The 24834-nt window shown below is 44.8% G+C and overlaps 1 protein-coding gene and 1 long non-coding RNA gene across 2 annotated transcripts in view; one reads left to right on the forward strand and one right to left on the reverse strand.

The window, feature by feature from the left end:
* TSPAN14 (tetraspanin 14) overlaps positions 1 to 4231 on the reverse strand; it is an 83765-nt gene extending 79534 nt beyond the window's left edge. The window contains exon 1 of the mRNA XM_077454907.1: positions 4082 to 4231. Coding sequence (XP_077311033.1) covers positions 4082 to 4132 — 51 coding nt within the window. The 5' untranslated portion in view covers positions 4133 to 4231. The remainder of the gene's footprint in view (positions 1 to 4081) is intronic.
* LOC143930535 (uncharacterized) lies at positions 1634 to 22215 on the forward strand. Its single transcript, XR_013262791.1, has 2 exons — positions 1634 to 1871; positions 20426 to 22215. It is a non-coding gene; the product is annotated as an uncharacterized LOC143930535 (long non-coding RNA).
* Positions 22216 to 24834: the final 2619 nt, after the last annotated feature.

Raw genomic sequence — 24834 nt, forward strand, 5'->3', positions numbered from 1 at the left:
CAGAAGGTGCTGAGACCTATTTTTACCACCCCCTGCAGAGCCTGTTACCAGCACAGACTGTCTCACTGACCACAACACCGCCGGCCACTGCACCTACCTTTGTGACAAGCGCTTGGATGTTTATTTACACTGAACTGGATGCATGATCCACCCACAGAGGAAGGTGCTTCCACTGCCCAAGCTGGCCATCATAGTGGTGGGGGGCCACCACAGGCAGAATCTGCCCCAGTGGAGTCTTGGCAGTTCGTATTCCAAGATATAAGCAAGTCAGACCCTTCAAAATTGATCCATAGGTTACACAGTGGGCTCTACCAACAGGAGTTTCCAACAATACTATGTAAAATCACTTAAAACAACCAAGAGACAGGGCTTAGGACTTCATTCACATGGCTGTCCTTTTACGTATAACTGTGCGGAGGGCTGTCTGTCTGCTCAGGTGTTCTGCACACCCACAGGCAGGCAGTCCCACAATCAAATACTACAGTTGGCTATTCGCATAGAGATTGTTTGTAGTGTCCACAAGCTGAACAAAAATAATCAAATCTCTTGTATTTTGACAGCAGGCCCCACTGACTGTCAAAATACCCAAAACAACGACTGCACCAAATTAGATGCAGCCGCTGTCCAGCTGGCAATATACTGTCTGGCTCCTTCATTTTCAATTGAAGGATGTCAGGCTGGAGGATGGCAACAGGGACACCCATTGACCACGTTGTGACCAGTCCATCGGGAGCTGGCTGAAGACGGCACAATGTATGGCAAAGCTCTAGGCATGGTACAATGTGATCCCTATGACCACAAGCTACATGGCAGAGTGTGTCGCCAAAGATTAAGTGTATCTAAGCCCAAGAACAAAACACGACATTAGAGGTGAAGGCTGCATTCGTTTTGTTTTTTTGGCTTTTCTCCCCTTTATTTTATAACACACTTCCTGCCCTAACTCACCTTACTATATCTAAGGCTACTTTCACACCGATCCGTTTTTCCTCCACTTTTGTGTTAAAAAAAAGTGGAAGAAAAAAACGTGTGACCACTGATCTGTTGCGGGTCCGCTGCATTTAGGAAGAACCTCCTTGTTGCATTTTTGGTGCGGTAAAAAAATAATAATAATAAAAAAAAATAAAAAATACCTCCCCAACGCATTAAAAAAACAAAAAATAAAATAAAAAAAACCTCCTCAATGCCCCAAAGCATTTAAAATAAAAAACTCCCCAACGCATTAAAAATGCGGCAAAAAAAAAAAACATCATAAACACACCCATGTTGCATTTTTGAGTCGCATGCCCTATGTTAATTTGCATCGCAAGCATGGTAAAAACACAGCAAAACTGCGTTAAAAATGTGGCAAAAATGCATATACGTTTTTACTGTGGCTCAATGTGACAGTAGCATAAAGAGGAGCAGCGTTGTCTCCCTAGCACAAGACTACAGAACATTTCCAACTTTTTTCCTCTCCATAAAAAAGGGGAGGTGTTCCGTAGTCCACAGAGAAAGCTGGGAACACAACTGATAGAGACTGTCAGCCTGGCAGAGAAAACAAGAAGTTATCAGCTCGCATGATTTCTCACAGGATGTATTTAGACTTTTGTAGATATAACTAAATGTTTCAGTTGTATTTTTAAGGCCCAACTTCAGGAAGTGTGACGTGTCTCTCTAGCTGTGGGGCTGCACTCACACTGGGCCTTTATTTAAAAGAAGAGTAAAAGTGTCTACTTACCTCATCCTCTGCTCCCCCAAGCTCCAGTGGTGTCCTTCAGTTCCAGTGCAGGGCTATGGATCCAGCACCTGTCTTGAGGACATCAAGACCTTGGACCTCTGGGGCAGAAGATGCCGTGGGGCTGGTCCAGCAGTGCAGAGGAGCAAAGGATCAGGTAAGTAAATTGTCTTGTTTATGCCCTTAGACATATAGAATCGGGCAACCCTTGCAGTGCGGGTGCAGCCCCACACCATGGGAGGATTGTCACATTTCTTGGAGTTCGCCTTTAAAGAGGAACTTCACCCGGGTGTGGGAACATTAAAAGTCAGCAGCTGTGGCTTTTAGGAAACCAATACTTACCAGCTCATGGAGTGCAGCGTCTTATCTGCAGACCATTCTTCTCAGGGCTTTGGAAACGTTGGCGTCACCATCTTGGCTTCAGAAGTCAAATGTCACTTCTCGATGACTCACAGCTGGCTGCAAGATTGGGGGTGCAGGGAGACCGGTAGCCCCCTGAGTTGGGTGACATTATCCCAGGAGGCTACGGACAGAAGATAAGGGGGGCTCTCCAAAGGTGATGTCTTCTTTGCCTAGGTGAGGATTGGGGAAGATGGGGTGGCTACCACCTAACAACAGTACTTGTTTTTTCATTGTTTTTTCAAAAAAATGGTAAGTTGTTCAGACTTGTGGTGGCCTCTAAAAAGCAGTCTGTGTTGGGTTGCTTTTCAGAAGGTATTTGACAGGGGCTGAGGTGGAGACAAGACGCCTCCTTGTCTGCCAGAGTTAACCCTTTAAATGCTGCATGGACATGCTGTGGCCCCACAGACTTGCATTAGTCGAGTTTGGTGGTGGTAATGCACATGAGGCATCACAGTCACAAAATCCGTACAGCTGTGAACAGTTGCATGTTAGCGTTCAGGCGGGTGGTTGGGCTGGAGGGAGCGGTAAAAGTTACAACTCACCCACCTGGTTTTACTCCCCCCCCCAAGGCCCCTCCCAAACCCCCATAGGGACAGGTATAGTGAGCAGCCCCGCTAATGTACTGAGTGGTATCAAAATTTAAATAATTGGAAGATCTGTTTTGCAGAACTTCATCCCAGAACACAAATGGGCGATAGACGCCTGTTCCACACGGTATAGTATCATGCCCCATAGACTATGCCAGGCTGCATGCTGCACCTGGCCCATCCCTCCTGGGTGAGGAGACACACCGCTACTACTGTGCTGGGAGGAAATAGGAGAAGATCATTGTTGGTGGTCACACTTCAATCCCCACAATCACAGCACTGGTATTCATTGTATGCAGAATGCAGAGTGTGTTATAGAGTACATCGTACCGCACCGACCCACCACCGACTGCCTACCCACCACTGACCGCCGACCCACCACCAGATCGCCCTACCCACCACCAGATCACCCTACCCACCACTAGACCGCCTAACCACCACTGATGACCCTACCCACCACTAGACCGCCTAACCACCACTGATCACCCTACCCACCCACTGATCACCCTACCCACCACTGATCGCCCTACCCACCACTGATCGCCCTACCCACCACCAGATCGCCCTCACCAGATCGCCCTCACCAGATCGCCCTACCCACCGCCAGATAACCCTACCCACCACCAGATCACCCTACCCACCACTGATCACCCTACCCACCACTGATCACCCTACCCACCACTGATCACCCTACCCACCACTAGACCGCCTAACCACCACTGATCACCCTACCCACCACTAGACCGCCTAACCACCACTGATCACCCTACCCACCACTAGACCGCCTAACCACCACTGATCACCCTACCCACCACTAGACCCCCTACCCACCACTGATCACCCTACCCACCACTAGACCCCCTACCCACCACTGATCACCCTACCCACCACTAGACCACCTAACCACCACTGATCACCCTACCCACCACTAGACCGCCTACCCACCAATGATCACCCTACCCACCACTAGACCGCCTACCCACCAATGATCACCCTACCCACCACTGATCACCCTACCCACCATTAGACCACCTAACCACCACTGATCACCCTACCCACCACTAGACCGCCTACCCACCACTAGACCGCCTACCCACCAATGATCACCCTACCCACCACCGGCATTCTACTTGTAGGATCTGTTGTCACACTTTGATCACATGGACTCATTGATGTGCATAACATAAACATTCAATACAAGCCCGGCACATAGAGAGCCCAGTGATGGAGGCTCCTATCCTCTCCGTACACTGGGGTAGGATGGGAGGTTCCCGCTCTACTCACCTGTAATGTACACTGAGCCCGGACTGGAGACCTCCCCCCCAACCTGTCCTCACCCCCCATCTCCCTCATACAATACATGACCAGGGCCACTCACCGGACACACACGGAGCACCGACCCAACTTCCCCGCCTGGCGCCGTCCGCATAAAGTTATGATAAAGATCCGAATACAGGAGAGTGGAGATCCGCCCACACCACACAGGAAGTACAACACCGCCCGCCCCGCCCACCTCCGTGTCAGGGGGCGGAGACACAAGGGCACTACACCCCACTGTGTGTACACGGGAAGGGATGGGAGCGCGGGGAGGTGACAGACGGGGGACGTGTACGGAGAGTACGAGGGGACTTCCCTCTGCTGGCTGTACATCTCTCCTACCACCTCAGTGCTGTCCGAAGATCTCCGTGCATGAAATGTACACGCAGCGCAGGGAGATAGCAAAGGTCTACATAGGACGAGATGCCCAGGGGGTGCATGCACAGGCAGGACCCCTTTAGGAGGACGTACAGTCAGCACAGGAATGGCACAGGATGTACAGTCAGCACATGGAAGACACAGGGGATGTACAGTCAGCACAGGAATGGCATAGGGGCTGTACAGTCAGCACAGGGGATATACAGTCAGCACAAGGAAGGCATATGGGATGTACAGTCAGCACAGGAGGTATACAGTCAGCACAGGAAAGGCATCAGGGCTGTACAGTCAGCACAGGGAAGGCACATGGGATGTACAGTCAGCACAGGAATGGCACAGAGGATGTACAATCAGCACAGGGGCTGTACAGTCAGCACAGAGAAGGCACAGGTGATGTACAATCAGCACAGGAGGTATACAGTCAGCACAGGAAAGGCATCAGGGCTGTACAGTCAGCACAGAGAAGGCACAGGTGATGTACAATCAGCACAGGGATGGCACGGGATGTAGGTCAAAGCGTGCCTAGTATCTCTGGTCAATTCCTCATTAAAGGGGCTGTAAAGGTTCGTTTTTTATTTTCTAAATAGTTTCCTTTAAGCTAGTGCATTGTTGGTTTGCTTACCTTTTCCTTCGATTTCCCTTCTAAATGTTTTTTTTCTTTGTCTGAATTTCTCACTTCCTGTTCCTCATCAGTAAGCTATTCTGGCTGACTAAACACCGCTGGGATGATGGTGTGAAGTTTACTGAGGAGAAACAGGAAGTGAGAAATTCAGACAAAGAAAAAAAACATTTAGAAGGGAAATCGAAGGAAAAGGTAAGTGAACCAACAATGCACTAGCTTAAAGGAACCTATTTAGAAAATAAAAAACAAACATTTACAACCCCTTTAACCACTTGCTTACTGGGCACTTAAACACCCTTCCTGCCCAGACCAATTTTCAGCTTTCGGTGCTCTCACACTTTGAATGACAATTACTGAGTCATGCAACACTGTACCCAAATGAATTTTTTGTCCTTTTTTTCCCACAAATAGAGCTTTCTTTTGGTGGTATTTGATCACCTCTGGGGTTTTTATTTTTTGCGCTATAAATAAAAAAAGACCAAAAATGTTGAAAAAAAAAACGCATATTTCTTTGTTTCTGTGACAAAATTATGCAAATTATAAATTTTTCGTCATAAATTTTGGCCACTATTTATACTGCTACATGTCTTTGGTAAAAATAACCCAAATGAGTGGATATTATTTGGTCTTTGAGAAAGTTAGAGAGTCTAGAAGCTGTGGTGCGAATCGCACAAAATCGATCACATATGATGTACTGGTGGCCTATCTCACTTCTTGTGACCCGAACAAGTCAGGAAAGTACAAATATCCCCCAAATGACCCCTTTTTGGAAAGTAGACATTCCAAGGTATTTAGTAAGAGGCATGGTGAGCTTTTTGATGTTGTGATTTTTTCCCACAATTCTTTGAAAAATTAAGATTTTTTATTTTTTTCCACAAAATTGTCATTGTAATAGGTTATTTCTCTCACGTGACATGTGTATACCACAAATGACGCCCCCAAAAATTCTGCTACTCCTCCTGAGCATTACAATACCACGTGTGGGACTTTTTCACAGCCTGGCCACATAGAGAGGCCCAACATGCAGGGAGCGCCGTCACATGTTCTAGGAGCATAAATTACACATCTAACTTGTTGACTACCTATTACACTTTTGAAGGCCCTGGAGCACCAGGACAATGACACGTGGCACTGATGACACTTATACATGGCACTGATGACAGATGGCACTAATATGTGGCACTGATGACAGATGGCACTGATGACAGATGGCACTAATACGTGGTACCGATGACAGGTGGCACTAATACGTGGCACCGATGACGCGTGACGCTGATGACAGATGGCACTGATAAGTGGCATTGATGACACGTGACACTGACAACAGATGGCACATGGCACTGATATGTGGCACTGATGACAGATGGCACTATGTGGCACTGATGACACGTGGCACTGATGACAGATGAAGCCCATAAAAAGCTCTGGTGCAACCAATCACCTTCAGAAGTCACATCATTCGTGAAATGATGTCCACCTGTGTGCAATCTAAAGCCTCGTACACAAGAGTCGATTTTCTTGTGGGAATTGTGTGATGACAGACTGCCAAAATCCGACTGTTAGTACGCTCGATCAGACAATTGTTGTCCAACTTTCCGCCAACAAATGTTAGATGGCAGGCTAGTAAATTTTCGGCGGACAACAGTATGTTGTCAGATTTTCCTATCGCGTATACACAAGTCCGTCACATAAAAGTCCAAAGTACAAACACGCATGCTCAGAATCAATGCTCAACAAACACGACATTAGCAGAAGATGCCCAAAGGGTGGCGCTCAAAAGCTGAAATTCCACGTAGTACGTCATTACGTTCATTTTTGTTGGTCGACAATTGTGTACCGTTTGTATGCAAGACAAATTCCTGGCACACGCATTTCAAACAAAAGTCTGATGCTTTGTCTGGAAAATCTGAACTGTCATTACATATACACAACTTTTTGAAAGGCCCCAGAGGCTGCAACACCTAAGCAAGACGCACCACTAACTAAACACTGCCATGAAGACCAAGCAACTCTCCAAACAAGGGACAATGTTGTTGAGAAGTACAAATCAGGGTTAGGTTATAAAAAAATATCCAAATCTTTGATGATCCCTAGGAGCACCATCAAATCTATTATAACCAAATGTAAAGAACATGGCACAACAGCAAACCTGCCAAGAGACGGCCGCACACCAAAACTCACAGACTGGGCAAGGAGGGCATTAATCAGAGAGGCAGCACAGAGACCTAAGGTAACCCTGGAGGAGCTGCAGAGTTACACAGCAGAGACTGGTGCTAACCCAACACATCACATCACCCAAGGAACACCATCCCCACAGTGAAACATGGTGGTGGCAGCATCATGCTATGGGCATGTTTTTCAGCAGTCAAGACTGGGAAACAGGTCAGAGTTGATGGAAAGATGGATGCTGTTAACTACAGGGATATTCTTGAGCAAAACCTGTACCACTCTGTGTGATTTGAGGCTAGGACGGAGGTTCAACTTGCAGCAGGACAATGACCCCAAACACACTGCTAAAGAAACACTTGAGTGGTTTAAGGGGAAACATGTAAATGTGTTGGAATGGCCTAGTCAAAGCCCAGACCTCAATCCAATAGAAAATCTGTGGTCAGACTTAAAGATTGCTGTTCACAAGCGCAAACCATCCAACTTAAATGAGTTGGAGCTGTTTTGCAAGGAGGAATGAGCAAAAACCCCAGTGGTAAGATGTGGCAAGCTCATAGAGACTTATACAAAGCGACTTGGAGCTGTGATAGCCGCAAAAGGTGGCACTACAAAGTATTGACTTTAGGGGGCTGAATAGTTATGCACATTGACTTTTTTCTGTTATTTTGTCCTATTTGTTGTTTGCTTCACAATAAGAAAAAAAAAAATCTGCAAAGTTGTGGGCATGTTCTGTAAATTAAATGATGCAAATTCTCAAACAATCCATGTTAATTCCAGGTTGTGAGGCAACAGAACACGAAAAATGCCAAGGGGGGTGAATACTTTAGCAAGGCACTGTATCATTGCATAACACTATTTATTAAAACCATTCCAAATTTTAAAAATAGATGTACACTCACAAGGTTAGGTGCCTACCCCACCACCTAGAATTATCAGTATATGTGGTTTCGCCGCTGCTTTGCTTCCCCAATTTGTATAGGAGCCGTGCGTCTGTGCTCTTACACATTTCATCATCAGGTGTCTGATGACATCCTGGTGATGAAACGTGTAGCGACGTTCACTGTTGGTGGTATCACAAATTATAGCAGCAGCTTCCCATTTACTTTATTAATTTGATAGTTTATTTATGAAGTGATTGCATAAATTTAAGTTTAAGGTAGCGCAGCTTACACCTTTTTGAAACTGAAGCTGTACAGTCAGCAACGTGAATGTACAGTGATGACACAGGGGATGTACAGTCAGTACAGGAATGGGACAGGGGATGTACAGTCAGTACAGGAATGGCATAGGGGATGTACAGTCAGTACAGGAATGACACAGGGGATGTACAGTTAGTACAGGAATGGGACAGGGGATGTACAGTCAGTACAGGAATGGCATAGGGGATGTACAGTCAGTACAGGAATGACACAGGGGATGTACAGTTAGTACAGGAATGGGACAGGGGATGTACAGTCAGTACAGGAATGGCATAGGGGATGTACAGGAATGGCACAGGGGATGTACCGTCAGTACAGGAATGGCACGGGGGATGTACAGTCAGTACAGGAATGGGATAGGGGATGTACAGTCAGTATAGGAATGGCACAGGGGATATACAGTCAGAACAGGAATGGCATAGGGGATGTACAGGAATTGCACATGGGATGTACAGTCAATACAGGAATGGGACAGGGGATGTACAGTCAGTACAGGAATGGCACAGGGGATGTACAGTCAGTACAGGAATGGGACAGGGGATGTACAGTCAGTACAGGAATGGCACAGGGGATGTACAGGAATGGCACAGGGGATGTACAGTCAGTACAGGGATGGGACAGGGGATGTTCAGTGAGTACAGGAATGGCACAGGGGATGTACAGTCAGTACAGGAATGGCACATGGGATGTACAGTCAATACCGGAATGGCACAGGGGATGTACAGTCAATACCGGAATGGCACAGGGGATGTACAGTCAGTACAGGAATGGCATAGGGGATGTACAGTCAGTACAGGAATGGCACAGGGGATGTAAAGTCTGTACAGGAATGGCGCAGGGGATGTACAGTCAGCACAGGGAAAGCAGAGGGGATGTACAGTCAGCACAGGAATGGCAAAGGGGATATACTGTCAGCACAAGGAAGACATAGAGGATGTAAAATCAGCACAGGAATGGCATAGGGGGTGTACAGTCAGCACAGGAATGGCAAAGTAGATGTGCTATCATTACAGGAATGGCACAGGGGATATGCGGTCAGCATAGGAATGGCACGGGGGATGTACAATCGGTACAGGAGATATAAAGTCAGTACAGGGAGGGCACAGTGGATGTACACTCAGCACAGGGAAAGGACGGGAAATAGAGAGCACAAGAAAGGCATGGGAAAATGAACAAGCAATACAGAGAGATAGACAGTCAGTAGAAGGAAGGCACAGGGACTTTTACAGGCAGCACAGGGAAGGCAAAGGGTACTGGTCTTCAAACTGTGGCCCAGGGGCCTAATGTGGCCCTTTGCTTGCCCTTATCAGGCCCACTGATGCAAGACCCACTGACACCAACAATGTAGTATAATTTATGTTATTGACATCAATAACAAAGCACTATTTCTCACATTGACACCAATGATTGGACACTATTCCTCCCACTGACTCCAATGATGGGACACTATTCTTCCACTGACACCGATAATGGGGCACTATTCCTCCCACTAATACCAATGATGGGGCAGTATTTTTCCACTGACCCTAACAATGAGGCAATATTTTCCCCACTGACACCAATGATAGTTACATAGTAGGTGAGGTCAAGAAAAGACACAAGTCCATCGAGTCCAACTTATGTGATTATATGTCAGTATTATGTTGTATATCCCTGTATGTTGCAGTTGTTCAGGTGCTTATCTAATAGTTTCTTGAAACTATCAATGCCCCCCGCTGAGACCACCGCCTGTGGAAGGGAATTCCGCATCCTTGCCGCTCCTTCAATAAAAAATGTATGTAATTTAAGGTTAAACCTCCTTTCTTCTAATTTTAATGAGTGGCCACGAGTCTTGTTAAACTCCCTTCCGCAAAAAAGTTTTATCCCTATTGTGGGGTCACCAGTACGGTATTTGTATATTGAAATCATATCCCTTCTCAAGCGTCTCTTCTCCAGAGAGAATAAGTTCAGTACTCCAACCTTTCCTCATAACTAATATCCTCCAGACCCTTTATTAGCTTTGTTGCTCCTCTCTGTACTCCATTTCCAGTACATCCTTCCTGAGGACCGGTGCCCATAACTGGACAGCATACTCTAGGTGCGGCCGGACCAGAGTCTTGTAGAGTGGGAGAATTATCATTTTATCTCTAGAGTTGATCCCCTTTTCAATGCATGCCAATATTCTGTTTGCTTTGTTAGCAGCAGCTTGGCATTGAATGCCATTGCTGAGTCTATCATCTATTAGGACCTCCAGGTCCTTTTCCGTCTTAGATTCCTCCAGAGGTTCTCCCCCCCAGTGTATAGATTGCATTCATATTTTTCATCCAAATGCATTATTTTACATTTTTCTACACTGAACCTTATTTGCCATGTAGTTGCCCACCCCATTCATTTGTTAAGATCTTTTTGTAGGTTTCCACATCCTGGGGATGTTATTGCCCTGCTTAGCTTAGTATCATCTACAAATACAGAGACTGAACTGCTTACCCCACCCTTCAGGTAATTTATGAACAAATTAAATAGGATTGGTCCCAGCACAGGACCCTGTGGGACCCCACTACCCACCCCTGACCATTCCGAGTACTCCCCATTTATCACCACTCTCTGAACTCACCCTTGTAGCCAGTTTTCACCCTATGGTCCATGCCAACGGACCTTATTTTGTACAGTAAATGTTTATGGGGAACTGTGTCAAATGCTTTTGCACAATCCAGATACACCACATCTACGGGCCTTTCTTTATCTAGATGGCAACTCACCTGCTCGTAGAAGGTTAGTAGATTGGTTTGGAAAGAACGAATCTTCATGAATCCATGCTCATTACTGCTAATGATACCATTCTCATTACTAAAATCTTGTAGTCCCTTATCATCACCTCCAAGAGTTTACATACTATTGATGTTAGGCTAACTGGTCTGTAATTCCCAGGGATGTATTTTGGGCCCTTTTTAAATATTTGTGCTACATTGGCTTTTCTCCGACCAGTTGGGACCATTCCAGTCAGTAAAAATTAGGAACAATGGTCTGCAATTACTTGACTGAGTTCCCTAAGTACTCTCAGGCGCACGCCATCTGGTCCCGGTGATTTATTAATGTTAAGCTTCCAAAGTCTAATTTTAATTCTGACCTCTGTTAACCATGGAGGTGCTTCCTGTTATTTGTCATTAGGATAAACACTGCAGTTTTGGTTACTGAAGCCCCCCGATTCCCTTCTGAAGACTGAGGAGAAGAATTCAATACCTTTGCCATCTCCCCATCCTTTGTAACCAGATGTCCTTCCTCATTCTTTATGGAACCAATATGGTCTGTCCTTCTTTTTTACTGTTTACATACTTAAAGAATTTCTTGGGATTTTTTTTTTGCTCTCCTCCGCTATATGTCTTTCTTGTTCTATATTAGCCCTTGTACACACGGTCGGAGAATCCGTCGGAATGTGTCCTATCGGACCGTGTTTTCGGATAATCCGACTGTGTGTGGTATGCATCGGACTGATTCCGTCGGAATATCCGTCGGACCAAGTTTTCCAACTTGCTGGAAATATTTTCCGACAAACTGGTCCGATCAGGCATACTCCGATCATGTGTAGCCTACTCCGACGGACAAGGTGCCACGCATGTTCACATTCAAATTCCGACACGAAAGTGCTCGTTCAGGTAAAACTACTGCTCGTAAGCGATATAGCACATTCATCATGCTGCAATGTTAAAAATTCTTTCATGAAGCGCATTCTCTTGTTCTTTACAATGCTGCAAGAACGAACTTCTTTTGATGCTCATAGTCACACACACTTCTCCCTAACATATTTCATTACTCTTTTTTAACCATTTCAGCAATACAATTTTAGTTTGCGTCACATCTACACAATTTTAGATTTTGTTTATTCTTTTTTGGATTTTTTTTATTTTTAATTCCTAAAAATCTCCTTTAAAGACAGTTTGCTAATTTCTCCTTTTTTGGGGTGTTTTTTTGTGTGTAAACTTACCACAGCAACATTATTTTATTTTTTATCTTTGGTTTTTCTTTTTTAATCTACAGGAGGTTGTTTAGTGTTGGTACCCCTTGTTATTCATTTCACTTTGTATTTTTGAAATGTACCTGCCTGCTCACAAATAAACTGGCCTTTTGGAAGGAAAACACATTACACAAGTATTTCATCAAACAAAAAAAAAACCTTTATTTTGGTTGCTATCAAATAAAAATAGGAAGGCAGCGCTGGAGAAACTTCTTACTTTGGTGCAGCCTTTGGCCCCCAGGGCAGACATGAACAAATTAGAATATAAAAAATTGGTGGCCTGAGGAGTACATATCTCAGGGAGAGAAGTCTGGTCCCAAAGTCCTAGAGAACAGGAAATTCAGATGCCATTTATGTCCCCAGGATGTGGATCTTCAAGAGGCTGCATCTTCTGGCAGACCAGACTGAGCCCAGGACATCACTCTCTCGTCTTCCTTGGGCACTTCCCACCAGGCATCCTTCGAGGCTGTGGCTGGGCTCCTGTAGTTGGGGCAGGAGGAGGAGAAGGAGGGCGTTGTTCGACCTCCTGGCTGCCACTTGCCACAGCCTCCCCCCGACTGAGGTCTTCCTGTGTATGAAAAGGGGACATAGTTTTAGTTTTTTGATCATCAATCACACCATTTTTTGCTCCTGGTTTTTGATAATTGAATGTTACCAAATAGAACAGACTATCATTCTGAGACCAGCATTTTTCTTTCCCGTCCCAATCATTTTTGGTCACTACTGTCTATTGAGATGTAAACCACTTTGAGAAATCACAACTTACTGATCAATAAGAACATCTAGTTAACATCATTAAATGTAACACAAGAAATATATTCAACAATGCAATACCTGTCTCAAGCTGGGCCCCACCACATGTTGCTGCCTGGAAGGCCCAGGTTGGACATTGGAAGCCTCAGCTGGGGGTGAAGGATTCCTTGAAGGAAGACTGGAGAGTGGTGGCCTGAGTGGTGGCCTGGGTACCCCTTGGTCTACCAGAAAATGCAGCCTGCCAAAGTGAACCATCCTGGGGTAATAAACGGCATCTGTATCTCCTGCTCTCAAGGACTCCAGGTCCTTCTTTCTCTCCCTGAAATATGTAATCCTCATGGCCCCAATTTTTCTATTCAGATAGGCCATGTCTGCCGTGGGGACCATGATCCGCACCAAAGAAAGCAGTTTCTCCAGCGCTGCGTTCCTCTTTGTTATGTCGGCATAAAACTCGTTGTGGAACTGCCACAGGCATGGCATCTCCTTGTAGAGTTCTAGGAATAGCCCCATAAAATTTTGGTTTTGGAATGGATCCATATTGTCTGCAAGACACAACACAAGACAAACCCTCAAATACAAATAATGCCATTAAAAACCCTCCTAATCTTGTCCCAACATCGGCCTATATAGAAGCAGTCTAGTCTAGTGAAACACCAAGTTAAAAATGTTACCTTCGTTTGCACGTTCGTCGCGTCCGTGCCTCACTCTCTTCCCAGATCGTACGGACGACACACGCGTGTTGCGTTTTATATACAGTGCGCATGCGTGAAACTATGCCCGCCCCTGACGTTCTTTTTAGACTATTCCCTGCCCCTTCGCTTCCGGCGCAGTGGGGAGAGCACATGGCGGAGAGAACACAGGTGCAAACTAATAATAGTTCCACTAACGAGGAGAAGGGTGAGGAAAGCCCGGAGCCTGAAACGTCCCGATCTAGGAAGACAAGATTTAAGGCCTCAAATATGTCTTTTGGAGAGATGTTGGAGATGGTCGACATATTGAACAGGACGGACTATGATGGGAAGTATGGACCTTACCCAAACCCAAATATCAGAAAGGCCAAGATCATGTCGAAAGTTGTGAAGAGTCTTCATAAGAATTTTGGGGTACGCCGATCCAAGGATCAACTGAGAAAACGCTGGTCAGACCTGAAACTGAGGGAGCACGAGCAGTACCTAAGGATCAAGCGTGTTCTTAAAAAAAGTAAGTAGCTGTCGTGTGTTCATATCATTATTCTTGCTTGCATACTGCTCCATGTGCTTTTTAAAATGGCCACTTTCAAGTTCATGGTTTCATTCGTTCGTAAGAAACATCTTTCTGCAGGGAAGTATTCCAGCTTAACAAAGTGTCCACAATAATGTTCTCACCTTGGAACTCGGCCAAAAAACACAATTGTACAACACTTCCAAGCAATGTTTCAGATTCCTATTTCTGCCCTCTGTGTGCTAATTAATCTTTGTTTACATTCTCATAGGGGAGAGAAGACTCGGCAAGTATGAGGACACCAGGGACCATGAGGACACCAGGGACCACACCCCTCCCAAAGAAGGCCAACTTCCAAAAGCAGAAACAGAGGAGCAGGAGCAGGAGGAGGAGGAGGAAGGAGAGATTGTGGAGGTTGGGCAAATTGTCACCACAACAGTTGAGTGTTGGAGAACACAGCTTCCGGTAAGCTCATCAATGTATGTCACCATATTTTTATTACATGGTGTGTTTTTTTGCTTTGTTTTGTAGGTGTTGTGGAAGAAGATTCCCGTTTTACCAGTGAAAGTGCCCAGATCCTGATTGGGGAGATAATGGGGTGCAATCGGGATTTGGAAAATATACAGCAAAACATCAGTGATGTTAAAAATAAAATGAAGAACACCATTGATGTTTTGGGGAGAGTGTGCAACACAAAAAACTAGATAGGGTTTTATTTTTGATATTTGAAACAAAAAATTTTGTATTTATCGAAATTCCAAATTTGGAAGATGCACAGAGTGTGTAAACATGCGCTATCTCCCATCATGGGGGATCAATGTACGTGTTTTGTGTAAAGTGTCTGAGATGAAGGGGTTGCAGCCCCAAAGCATGTACATTGATACCCCATGATGGGAGATAGCACATGTTGACACACTGTATGCATCTTCCAAATTTGGAATATTCAGGGGTCACACCCCATGTGATGAAGGCAATATCAGTCCAGTTTGTACATACTCATGTCTGATATTGTCTTCATTTTTCAAAGTTGAACTTTGTAAGTTCCTGTGTTCTGTATTTTATGGTTTGATACATGCCTGTTTACACAAAAACAACAAGTAAACAAAATTCTGATTAAACTCTGTTTTTGATACACACAATTTCTTGGTTTATTGTAAAAAAAACTTTTTTAAACGCATGTGAATGTGCTTGTATTAAAAAGTTGAATTCTCAACAATGTGTTGCTTCCTTTTTCATTGCGCAAAAAATGTATTTGTAGTAAGATTTTAGTTTGTGCTGAGGAGTGTGATTTACTAAAGGAAACTCCACTTTGCACTCCAAGTGCAGTTTCAGGTGTACTTTTGCAGTGCACTTGTAGTGCATAGTGGATGTGCCTTTAGTAAAAAGCACCCACAGTGAGGTGTAAATTTTGACAATTATGCCATTTTCCTGCCATGGCGCTGAAAATGAGCACGATTTTGGTCAGTAATGCACTACATACATTAGTTACAAAAACAAGGTGTGTGTAGCAGACCCACAACATAATAAGATTATCTGAAGAAGAGACTGTCCCCTCATCTCGCTCTGAACTGGGTTTGCACTGTTGGTGAAAAAGGCACAACTTAAAAAAAAACTGGCAAAGTGGGAGGCCACAGTCTGCCATTCCTGTGGCGTTGAAGGACACTGTGTAGTGAAACAAGAACACAAATTAGTAATTTGACAAATCAACATTGCAAGCAGATTAGACACCCACATTTTTGGTCAAAATTAGTATAACATTTTGTGAACTGAGTATTTAAAGCCTAAAGTATAAGGTCCCCTTATGAGAGTCATCACCCCCCCCCCACCCCCTCCCATCTGATGGGCCCTTGCTAAAAAATGAGGGGGGATGTTTAGGACAGGTAACCCTCTCCACTTGATTGAGAGCTGAATGCCTAAATAATGTGTGATACTTTGGGAAACCCCTCCTTACTTACACTATTGGCAGCCCACCGGACAGGTAAGAAGTGTCATAATAAGAAAAAGAAAACAAAATGGAAGCACATTTTGACATTCTGCTATTGCATATCAAGATAATTATTTTGTTAAAAAAAAAAAAAATTGCATTTGAAAGTATTGAGGCAGGCCCTTACACTACATGCTTAGGTGAACTCGTCCATAAATGTGATCATCAAAAAGGTAGGTATAGTGTGTATTGGGTTTGGTCAAGTCATCAGATAGAGGATTGCTATCAGCTAAGCTAGCAGTTGGGGGGAGGGGGGTTACTAATAAGTTTGTCACAACCCCAAAAATTAAAAAAAAAAGTCACTCTGCATGAATTGAAGCACACACATAACATTTGTAGAGATTTTAGGCGGTGTTTAGGGGAAAGCAATTCTATGGAGCTGACAAAAGACATTGGTAAGTGACTAGACTATAGTTTGAGGGGCCAAGAAGAGCATGGTGGGGAAGTTAGTGAGGCAAATCTGCATGAGGACAAAGGGGCAGAGCATATGAATTAGAGCATATTGCAATGATGGTAAGTAGGGAATGAGGAAAGAAATGCAAGACATTAGCAAGCATGAAATACATAGAATGTGATGTTTAAGGATAAAACTTAGCTTCATATAGTCCTTCTGCAGGACCTGAATGATGGCAGAACAGGTCTCTGGAATAATGATCCCCAGAGCCTGGGGGGAGATGCCTGTAGAGAACTTGAGGTCCTGAAGGCTTCTTCCTGTCGCCAAGTAGCGCAACGTGGCGATGAGCCTCTGCTCTGGAGTGATGGCTTGCCGCATGCAGGTATCCTGCCTGGTGATATAAGGGGTCAGCAAAGCCAGCAGACGGTGAAAAACGGGGTCCGTCATCCGGAGATATTTCCTGAAATCATCAGGATTATTCTCGCGGATCTCACGGAGCAAAGGCATGTGCGAGAACTGGTGACGCTGGCGCAACCAATTCTTGGTCCACAAACGCCTCCCCTCCCTGTTCATGGTCCGGGCTTGTGTCAAAGTAAGAACCCCAAAACGAAGCCCCTGCACAGCACAAAATCTACGACGAGTACGTAGACGAAACATGGTTTGAAAACGGTCGGCTGGTCAGAACGGACACCAGAAAGCACCGATAAACAGCAATGCCTGAAAGAACGACCTGAATAGCAGAAGCAAGCAGACAATAAAAAATGCCTTTCAAAGCCTCCTATACCAAGATATAGTCCACAATGAGAAACAAATACTTAATGACTGCACGCACTGATTATCAGATACGAAAAGACAAGCAGAAACTGAAGAGCAGTAGCGATCAGAATCACTAATGTGAAAAGCGTGAATCGTCTCTCCCCAAACTTCTACTAACACGAGATCAGCAGAAGGAGCCCAAAGGGTCCCGGACGTGGTACTGAACTTCCCTTTTCTAGTCCCGTCGTACACGGCTTACGTCACCGCTTTCTTGGCAACCGCAAAATCCGACAACTTGGTCCGACCGTGTGTATGCCACAGTTTCGGACTAAATCCGTAGGACAAAATCCGTCAGACAAAATTCAACGGATTTGGTTGGCAGAATGTCCGACCGTGTGTACGGGGGCTTAGATGTCCTTATTGCACCCTTACATTTCTTGCTGCAATTTTTATAAAGTCTGAATGCGGAGGATGATCCCTCAACCCTGTATTTTTTTTTGAAGGCCTTCTCCTTCGCTTTTATATGCATTTTTACATTTGAGTTAAGTCATCCAGGACTTTTGTTCGCTCTTTAAGCAAACCCATCTCTCCTCCGTGTTCTTTGTTCCTAATATTTTATCCCAATTTATGCCTTCTAGTTAGATTCATATTTGGCTCTTTTAAAATTCAGTGTCTTTGTATTCCCCTTATGTTTCCTATTTGTGTGATTTATACTAAAGCCAATTGACCTGTGATCACTGTTACCTAAATTGCCACGTATTTCCACATCTGTGATCAGGTCTGTATTTTTTGGTAATCAGTAGATCCAGTAACGCTTTATTTCTAGTCGGTGTGTCTACCATCTGACCCATAAAATTGTCCTGCAAGACATTTAGGAACTGGCGAGCCTTAGATGAATGTGTGGTTCCCTCCACCCAGTCTATGTCTGGACAGTTAAAATCTCCCATTATGTTAACACTTCCCATCCTTGCTGCTAATCCAAATTGTGATAGGAGATCTGTCTCCCCTTCCTCTCTCAGGTTAGGGGGCCCTAATAATACTCCCAGTATTATTTTTCCCTTAGCGTCATCCCTTTATGGTTCTACCCATAAGGATTCCACCTCATCCCTCGCTCCCTTAGTGATGTCATCTCTCACATTCACTTGTACATTATTCTTGATATATAGGCATACCCCTCCCCCTTTTTTTACCCTCTCTATCCTTGCGATAAAGAGTATACTCCTGAATGTTTGCCAGTTAATCATGAGAGCAGTTGAACCAGGTCTCTGAAATTCCCACAAAATCCAAATGCTCCTCGTACAACAGTATCTCTAGTTCACCCATCTTGTCCGCCAGGCTCCTGGCATTGGTGAACATGCCACGTAGTTTAAACCGGTCACATATTATCCTCTTATTAGGTGTTCTGAGATTGTAACTAGGACTTGCTACTATACTTACCTTGGGTTTATGTGCTTTGGTCAACCTACCACTAATGCCCCCAATACTACTCCCTGGAATATGTTCCGCACTGACTATCTCTACCTCTGGACCCTCCCCACCATTGCCTAGTTTAAAAACCCCTCTAACTTTTTGGCCATCTTCATTCCCAGATGATGGGGCACTATTCCTACCACTGACACCAACAATGAGGCACTATTTCTACCTCTGATACCAACGATGGGTATCAGTGTGTGGAATTCCTCCCCCTAATGTCAAAGATGTGCTGTTTACTCCCACTGTTGTCACGACAATTTGTACTCCCAAGGCCACAGTCTGGCTACCCTAAAGTCTAAAGTACATTAACCTGTTCTGGACTTTTACTGCAGCAGGGTGGCCCGGCTGCGTGAAATCACGTTCCTGTACGTGATTTGCACCTGCGGGTAGGGGGCACGTGTGCTATTCTGGCTACACCAGTGACACACGACCAGATCCATAGACTTTTTCCCTAAGTCAGCTTGTAGGCTTCAGGCCCTCAGATCTGCAAGCTGAGGCCACATGGCCCTCCATGCTGTGGAGAGGCAGCCGCTGTAAGCTCATAAGGTCTTCTCGTTTCTTCAGGAGCTTGATAAGTGTTCTAAGGAGAGAAAGAGGCAATCAATGATTGTAACAGTTGTGTAATCATCCAAATATGACATAGTGCATGAAAAACTGCAGGACAACATCAAAGGGCGACCAAACAACAGCCATGCAATGTGTGCAGTGAGCAACGGGTGGGGATGGGCCAGATAAAAAAATAGTACTCCAATAGCTATATATAACAAGAGGTGAAAATAAAATAAAATCCCCAAGTGCATCAACAAAGAACATAAGCATAGTAGGCATAGTTGCCAACTGTCCCGAATGTCCCAGGACATTCCCGGGATTCAGACCCTTTTCCCGTTTTTCCCCGATTCCAGGGAAATGTCCCAGGAAATCCTTGTTTTGCCTTTTTTTCACAATGTCTCCACCGGCTGCCATTTTGCAGAAGACCAGGACACCGGGTGGTTGCCAATAGAAATTGAGCTGCGGGGCCGCCCACCCCCGCCCCGCTGCTGGTCTGACAGTCTGTGACCTGTTGTGGGAAAGGCCACAGGGTGGGGGTTGGGCAGCCTCCCAGCCAGCTCAATTTCTATTGGCAATCACCGGGCCGACTCCGCCTATTATTCCACGCTGCCTGTTAGAGAGTCTATGCTGCTGGGGGAGGGGGGCTGCTCCACTGGGGGACACACCTGATGTAAGGGTGGCTGCACCACTGGGACACACACCGGAGGTAAGGGGACATGTGAGCTTATGAGCTTACAGTGAATGTTATTATCTATTTAAGTCAGACATGTCCTATATGCCATGATTTCTGATGTTTAGCTGCTATTGCAATTAGTTTGCAGTATTTTAAATGCTTTTTATTATGTATTAATTTGTAATAAAATATTATTGTTTATTTTTCTATGATTTTTGCCTGGAAAGTAAATTTTTTCAACTTCCTTTACTTATTCTCTCTTAACAGAAACAGCACTCCTTAAGATTTGGGACGACGCCCTCAAAGCAGCGGATCATGATGGAGAGTCATGTCTCCTCGTACTGTTAGACCTCAGCACAGCGTTTGATACAGTAGACTACAATACTCTACTCGTCCTCCTCACAGAAGTACCCGGAGTCCAAAATGTAGATCTCCAATGGTTCGCGTCCTTCCTAGGAAATCGTTCACAGACAGTGAAACTAGGAAAATTCTTCTCTGAATCCCGGGCAGTCACCTGCGGAGTCCCTCAAGGATCATCTTTGTCACCAGTTCTCTTCAACATTTACATCCGCCCACTCCTCCAAATCATCAGACTTCAGACCTTTGCTTCGACTCAAACGCTGACGACACGCAACTTTATTTCTGTATCACTGGACAAAAAGATCACCACCAACAACTTGAAAACTGCCTCAATTCAGTAGAAGACTGGATGTCCACCAACTCCCTCAAACTCAATGAATCAAAGACAGAGCTTCTTATCTTACACCCAAATCATAATTCTGTAACCAAAACCTCCTGGACTCCAACCACCGTCTTTGAGCAGACCATCTCCCAAAGACCAAGGCCAAGAGTCTCGGGGTTATTTTAGACTCACAAATGTCAATGGATGCACAAATAGGAGCAGTAGTCAGTGGATCTCACCATCTGATACGCATGCTATGCAGACTCCTCCCTTTTATCCCAAAGAATGACAAAGCAGTGGTAGTTGGAACAATCATTAATTCACGACTTGACTACGCAAACTCGCTTTACATAGGATTACCACAATATCAACTTGCGCGATTACATCTGATCCAAAACACGGCGGCAAGGCTGATAACAGGAAAAAAACCCTGGGAATCCATTTCTCCTTCCCTGAGGAGCCTACATTGGTTAACTGTAAAAAAATCGGATCACATTCAAGACCCTCTGCCTCACCCACAAATGTGTGCATAGAGAAGCTCCGCAATACCTAGCTGAGAAAATAAATCATTACACACCAAACCACAGTCTTCGATCGGCCAACATAATGGCCTCCTCCTCGTGCCCAACATAATGGCCTCCTCCTCGTGCCCAAAGCCCGGTACAAATCTAAGGGGGATCGGAGATTCGCTGTCCAAGGACCTTGGCTATGGAATGCTCTACCAATCAACATCCGCCTTGAAGAAAACCACCTGGCTTTTAGAAAAAACTCAAGACCTTCCTCTTCTAGCTGATGATTAATGCTCGCCACAGCTCCTTGAGGCGATTCAGTTCGCGTTGTGTGCTATATAAATATTTAATTCATTCATTAAGGAGAAAAGCCAAAAGCGATATTCTTTAGCACCTACCTAGGAGGGTGCTACATCTGCACTCATGCAGCTGCCCCTCCTGCCTCCCCTCTTATCCCAGGCCCTGCATTAGACATATTTTAGGTATGTTAGTTACTTGGAAAAGCCTCCCTTGTGTAGACATCCAAAATCCTTGAAACTGCTGTTGGCTGCAGCCATCTTGGATATAATATCAGCAGCCCCAGCAGACTCAGAGCTGCCACTCTAGGTGACATTCTAGTATTAGCCTGCTCTCTTCCCCCAGCTTATACATAAAAGGTTATGCAGGAAGGTGAAAGGAGTAGCTGGGCCAGCACAGTAAGTAATTAGACATTATGACATCCAAGGAGTGAGGAGGCTGTGCTAGAGATTTGAATCTTTCAGGCAAGTTCGAAGATACATTGTAAGTGAATAAAAAATTATTTGTGGAGGGTAAAAAATTTTTTTTCATATTTCCATCTATTAAATCTTCTGCCCTTGTTGTTTTAACTTTGGATAGTAAAACATTTTTTTTCTGCCAGTAAATACCTTATACAGCCCACTTCCTAGTTCTTGTCTGGTAAAAAGCCTAGGCTTATGACATCATGCACTGCTCTCTCTCTCATGAGTCATAAGAGGGCCAATGAGAGCTGGAAGTGTGCCTCTGTGTGTCTGTGTAAATCCAGTAAGTGAACAGGCAGCAGCTTTAGCTGCCCACAGTTAAAATGGATGCAACCAGACTCAGTGGGTGGAAATTTCTGCAGCATATTTGGCGAGTACAGAATCACAGTATATATAAAAGAATTTGCAAAGTGGTTGGGGAAAGGATTCGGAATGGCAAAGATGTTTTTATTACAAATTATGTGAGCAGACTACTGTTCTTCTTTAAATACTTGATTTTTCTAATCTTTTAACTTCAACTTTTTTTTTACATCAATTACATTTTTTAAGTTGGTAACAGGGTCTCTTTGACCGGGCTTATTGTGCCACACCCACCTTTTGCCATAGTGTGTCATCTCTCCCCCCATTCAGTTGTTTGTAAACTAAAAGATGGCTTCCCTAGTGGCAGTCCATAAGCATCTAGATATTTCCCATCCTCCATACTGTCCTATTGTATTCGGACACCTTTTGACAGGTACTTGCTCCCACTTCCGCTCCAACCGCATAGGCCATCGGAGTGGATGTGCTCCTCCCTCCCTCCTCCCCTGCAGTCTTCTGGGACATGTGATGGGTCCCAAAAGACTGCATCCACCATTTACGATGTGCATCGTAGCTACTGACTTTTATTTTTTTCCCCAGGAGACTGGAACTCTGCATTCTGTTGGGCCTTCGAGACACAATTGTCAGTGCTTGCGGCAGATTCATGTGCCCCTCAGAAACAGGTATATAAATTTGTCACATGGATGCTAGCACTGAGGTCAGAATGTCAGTACTGAACACACCTGCAGCTCAGTACCGCTGAGTTCCCTGCCTGGCCTCTGTGTGACAGACTAGTTCCTCATTAGCACACCATAGATCGGCAATTTTCATCCAAAAAGTTTTAATGGGAGGGATCACATCACAAAGGAAGGTGCAATGTCTCAGAGCCACGCAGGACCCCTTCGTCAGGCATGCTTCACACGCCTGACAAAGAGGTCCTGCGTGGCTCTGAAACGCTGCACCTTCCTTTGTGATGTGATCCTTTCCATTAAAACGTTTTGGACGAAAATTGCAGATCCATGGTGTGCTGGCGAATATGTACGCTTGTTTGATGTTTCTGGGACCCAACTGGTAATTGCTGCAACACCCACCACTTTATGAGCCATATATATCAGGAACGTGTGCGATAGGAATATTGATCAGATAGTTCCTCATTAGGTCTTCTTTGCTTGTGGTTGACAGCGGACGGCAGTGGGTGGATTCCATGGCCGCTATTAGGACCAGTAGCTACTATAAAATCTTCCCAATGCTGTCTGCTGTCAGCCACAGGCAAGGTTGACCTGATGGGGAACAAGTGCCCAACAGTAAAAGCAGCCATGGAGTTGAGTTGTTGGGTGGGTGAGCCTGATACAGAGCTCTGAGATTTGTTCCCCATCAAGTCTGTCTCTCTTGTTATTGACAGTGGATGGCAGTCAGTGGGTTCCATAACTGCTATTCAGCCCAATAGCAGCTATGGGATACACCCACTGCCTTCTACTGTCAACAACAAGGAAGTCAACCAGGATGGGGAACTAGTCCCCAAGCATTCCCACCTGGATCCACTCACTGTCACCAGCCTGCATCATTTGTTGCTAGGATGCTGGCATTCTGCATCCTAGCAACAAATGAAGTATATAGAAAGCACATTAATTAAGTTTAAAAAAAAAAAACCTCCCCCATAACTGGCTTTAAGGTGGAAGTGAATGAGCCAGTTGATCAATTCCACACCTCCACCATGTATTCCAGGCTCCGCTGTGCCACCTGTGGACTCAGGACCAGCATGGTGGGTGGAACAGAAGGAGACTAACAATTTCTAAATTGCCAATTCTGGTGTAAAATATTAAAATAAAGGATAAGGCACTATAAATGTTAAAAAAAAAAAACTTTTCACAAAGAAACTGTGGAAAAAATAGATATGTGCAATAATAACATCAGGCATAAATCTGTACACAGATGAAATAAATTGCAAGCTAAAAGTCCATATGTGATAAATCCAAACACCAAATCGAAGTGCTCTAAGATATAGCTTCTGGTTCTTCCACCAGGAGTGCTCAATGGAAAGGTGGCCACTCACCAGAGATGTTGGACCCCTTTTTACAGGATGGTCAAAAAGCTCTTTTGGAATACCAGATTGAGTCCACTGATAGCACAATTCCACCCCACTGACCACTCACAATGGAACTAGGATGTAAAAAATGACTCCGCAGGAGACACGGGTAAAAGTCTCATAGTGTAGTCATTTTGAATTAAAGTAAAATTATATACAGCAGCAGCAGCAATAGCAGTTACACTCACATTCTGAAGTGCCTGGCCTGGCACTAGGTATAATCAGCATGTGCAAGTTGGCTAACCCTTTACAGAGGGCAAAGTCTAGTGTGGGATGTCAAGTTAGGACCCGGAAGTAGCAGATTATCCAATCCGACATACGTTTTGCCGTAATTTGTGTCTTCA

Source organism: Lithobates pipiens, unplaced genomic scaffold, assembly GCF_037356315.1.
Source record: "Lithobates pipiens isolate NorthernLeopardFrog02 unplaced genomic scaffold, aLitPip1_a1.2 Scaffold_25, whole genome shotgun sequence".
NCBI classification, from domain to species: Eukaryota; Metazoa; Chordata; class Amphibia; order Anura; family Ranidae; genus Lithobates; species Lithobates pipiens.